At 38.7% G+C, this 4,117-nt stretch overlaps 1 protein-coding gene across 1 annotated transcript; it reads left to right on the forward strand.

The window, feature by feature from the left end:
- Positions 1,155–1,721, forward strand: LOC107611087. Its single transcript, XM_016313049.1, has one exon. It carries the CDS (start codon positions 1,155–1,157, stop codon positions 1,719–1,721), a length of 567 nt encoding a protein of 188 aa, XP_016168535.1.

The raw sequence follows: 4,117 nt of genomic DNA on the forward strand, positions 1-4,117 counted from the left end.
GTCCAACGTTATAAGAAGTTGTGGGAGTTTCGTTTCTCACAAAAGAGGTTTGTGACCGGTTATGGGGTTGTGAAGTGATTGATAGAGTTGAGAAGTTAAACTTCTGACGTGACTACGAGATTTGTGAGCGAACGTTATATCCGTTGTTTTAATACTAGCCTACTTTGTAGCCTTTTTCTACATTAACTATAGCTTTTCTTTGTGAACGCCTATCTTAACTTGCACCCTCTTTTGTTCTTTCAAGTTTTTGTAAGGACTTGAAATCATATAACCTTTTTGCATCGAGCCTATCTTGTATCTTCTGCTTTACACCATACTTTACCCTTATATTTAAATCTTATGGTTATCCAGTAATTGAACATTTATATATATGTACGCTAAGATTTCTTACTTTTCGAAAAAGTATTTAAAAAGTAGAGAGCTAAGACTATGAATTATCTTGTGTATTACTTTAATTTTCGAAGAGAAAATTTTTTATAAGGTAGATAGAATGTAAGACCCATGACTTTTGAAAAGTCTTATTATGAACTCATTTCAAATTATATCTTTATTTACACTTTTAATTTTAGAAATTATTTTATTAAAGATAATTAAAGTCAGTTTTAATTAATTGGATTTGAAATAAATTAAGGTTTTTATAAAAATTCTATAATTATGGATTATTTTCCTATTTACAATTTATGCTTGTTTATTTTACCTCTTCACCCGCAATGACATAAGTTAAAAAAAAGTTACTCGTAAAATTAGCAACGTTCTAACAAGGAACAGGCTCTTATATTAAGTAATAGTTAATAATTAGGAAGAACAAGTTGGTAACACTTGGCTTCTTGTATGACCATGGCATACTGGGAGTTGGGTCGTTCCAATTTGGTATCAGAGCAGTTCATTCCCAATAGAGCCTAGGGAGTGGACTGACTGTGCTTCACTGTATACTCTGCTATGTGTCTCATGCTTATAGGATATCTATGTGATATGTGTTGCATGATTCTCTCTGTGTTTTCATTTTGGGAATGTTCACACTTGACTTGAAGTGTTAAGACTGATCACCTTAATAATGATTGTTTGGTGTGAATAGGACCATGATGGGTTCAGAGAGACGAGGCGTACGGGAAGGAATTCCTAATGTTAACCACGAGAGGGAACAGGAAACGTTTATGGCTACCATGAACAATGTGGCTGAAGCAGTGTGTGAGGCTGCGGTAGTAGCGGCTAGGGCTGTTAAACGTCTTGGAGTGAGAAACGGGAATGAGAATGAATATGGAGAAGATAGTGGGAATGATGAGAATAACTTGGGGCATCTTGAAAGAACTATGACCCTTGCGACCTTTCTGAAGGTTAAACCGCCTAAGTTTAATGGCACACTCGTTGCGACCGACGATGATAACTGGTTTCGAGGTATCGAACGATCACTGCGAGCGCAACATGTTCCGGAAGGTCAACACGTGGAGTTCGTTACTTATATGCTGGAAGGAGAAGCTGCGTATTGGTGGCAGGGAATACAGCGATTATTGCAACAGGATGAAGGCGATATTCCTTGGGATACTTTTAAGGATGAATTTTATAAGAAGTATTTTCCGAGGGCAGCTCGTGACGCTAAGGAAATGGAACTTATGCAACTGAAACAGGGTAACACAACTGTTGCAGAATATGCCCGTAAGTTTGATGACTTGTCCCGTTTCTCCAAGATCTGTCAAGGGAATCCTGCTGACTTTGAAGAATAAAAGTGCTTGAAGTTCGAAGGGGGCCTTCGTGAGGATCTAATGAGTTCGGTAGTTCCATTAGAAATACAAAATTTTGCTGAGCTGGTTAATAAGTGTAAGTTAGTGGAAGAATGTGCTAAGAAGGTAACTGCATCTAAAGCAAGTCGTCAAGGATTTCCACCAAGGAACTACAATAGTTATAATTGGCAACCACGAAGGATAAATTTCAAGACACCTGGTGTGCCACAGTGAAGAAATCCACAGGATGGTAACGTTCCTGCCCGCTCTACGGGTGGAAACAGAGGTAGACCAAGGTAGGATAATGGTAAACGACCTCAATAGGCGCAGGTGAACACTATATGTAAGCGATGTGGGAAGGATCATGGTAATAAGCCGTGCTTGTTTGGAACATTCAATTGCTATAATTGTGGAGGAACTGGCCATTTTGCTAAGGAATGCCCGAAGATATCCGCTCGGAATCCAGTGCAAACCCAGCAACAAGGTCGAGTGTTTGCTATGACTGCTAATGATGCTATGCAATCAGACGCCCTGATCCAAAGTCAGTGTTATGTCAAGAATCGGTTTCTAACTGTACTGTATGATTCGATTGCATCGCATTCCTTTATTTCTTTAACTGTTTCTCGTAAGTTAGGACTAGATTTCTCTAAGTTGAACTTTGATCTAATTGCCCATACACCTGCATCCCGAAATGCTTTGACCAGTTTAGTGTGCCTGCAAGTACCATTCACTATTAGGAACAGAACTTTTATACATGATCTAATCTGTTTGCCTCTATATGGTTTAGAAGTTATTCTAGGATTAGATTGGTTATCTAAGTATCATGTTTTCTTTGATTGCTTTGAAAGAACTGCTGTTATTCCATTTGATAGTTTAGATATTAAACCATTTCTGTACCATACTTTATATATGAATTCTGTAAGATTTACCTTAGACGGGAGTGATTGTGAGGGGTACGTTCTGTTAGCGGCTAGCTCGAATGATAGTGAACTAAGCTTAAAACGAATCCAAGTGGTGAAGGAATTTCCTGATGTTTTCCCAGATGACATACCTGAGTTTCCTCCTCAGCGAGAGATAAAATTCATCATTGAACTAGTACCTAGAACCGGACCAATTTCTATAGCACCGTACTGGGTGTCACCACTGGAACTTGCAGAGTTGAAGAAGCAGTTGGATGAGCTACTTGGAAAGAAATTTATTCATCCCAGTGCATCACCTTGGGGAGCTCCAGTATTACTGGTAAAGAAGAAAGACGGTGGAATGAGACTTTGCGTAGATTACCAACAGCTAAATAAAGTCACTATCAAGAACAAGTATCCACTTCCACAGATAGATGATTTAATGGATCAGTTGAAAGGTGCAACTGTGTTCTCGAAGATTGATTTGCGATCGGGCTATCACCAGATTCGAGTGAAAGAGTCAAATATACCGAAGACTGCATTTAGAACTCGATATGGTCACTATGAGTATACGGTTATGTCGTTTATACTAACTAATGCTCCTGCAATTTTCATGGATTACATGAATCGTATTTTCCGTCCGTACCTTGATCAGTTCGTAGTGGTTTTCATAGACGACATCCTTATCTACTCAAAGACAGAAAAGGAGCATGAAGAATACCTAAGGACTGTATTGCAGATACTAAAGACTCGAAAGTTATATGCTAAACTATCAAAGTGCGAGTTTTGGACAGAAAAGGTTGCATTTTTGGGACATGTTATATCACATGGAGGAATTGCAGTGAATCCTTCTAAGCAGTAGTGCAATGGGAACCACCTACGATCGTTACAGAAGTTCGGAGTTTTCTCGGACTTGCTGGATATTACCGGAGGTTCATCAAAGGGTTTTCACAGATAGCCATACCTTTGACTTAACTTACACGAAAGGAAGTTCCATTTATCTAGACGGTTGAGTGTGATAATTAGGAAGAACAAGTTGGTAACACTTGGCTTCGTGTATGACCATGGCATACTGGGAGTTGGGTCGTTACCAAAGTGGCACTAATATTTGACTGATCAAGTAAGTAAGGAAATTTATGTGAAATGTCACATAATGTGTCTATTTGATACGATGTTATTTAGTTACAAGTCTGGAATCTTTGTGCACTGGAAGTATTTGCCGTTGCTTCGTGACTTTTCTCAAATTCTTAAGTTTAGTTGGGGTTCTGCTTTCCTTGCGCACATGTATCGATCATTATGTCAGACATCGAGATATGATTGCAAGGACATGGATGGTCCTATGGCATTGCTTCTTGTGTAGGTCTGGATACGAATGTGACGGAGAGCCAAATGTCGGTTTAGAATTTTTCAATATAGAAAATAAACGTTTCGTTGCGAGTATAGCCCAAACCAATACTTAACCCTCAATCAAAGTTTAAAATATAGGATTGTCACAATCCA

Source organism: Arachis ipaensis, chromosome B08, assembly GCF_000816755.2.
Source record: "Arachis ipaensis cultivar K30076 chromosome B08, Araip1.1, whole genome shotgun sequence".
In the NCBI taxonomy this organism is placed as follows: domain Eukaryota; kingdom Viridiplantae; phylum Streptophyta; class Magnoliopsida; order Fabales; family Fabaceae; genus Arachis; species Arachis ipaensis.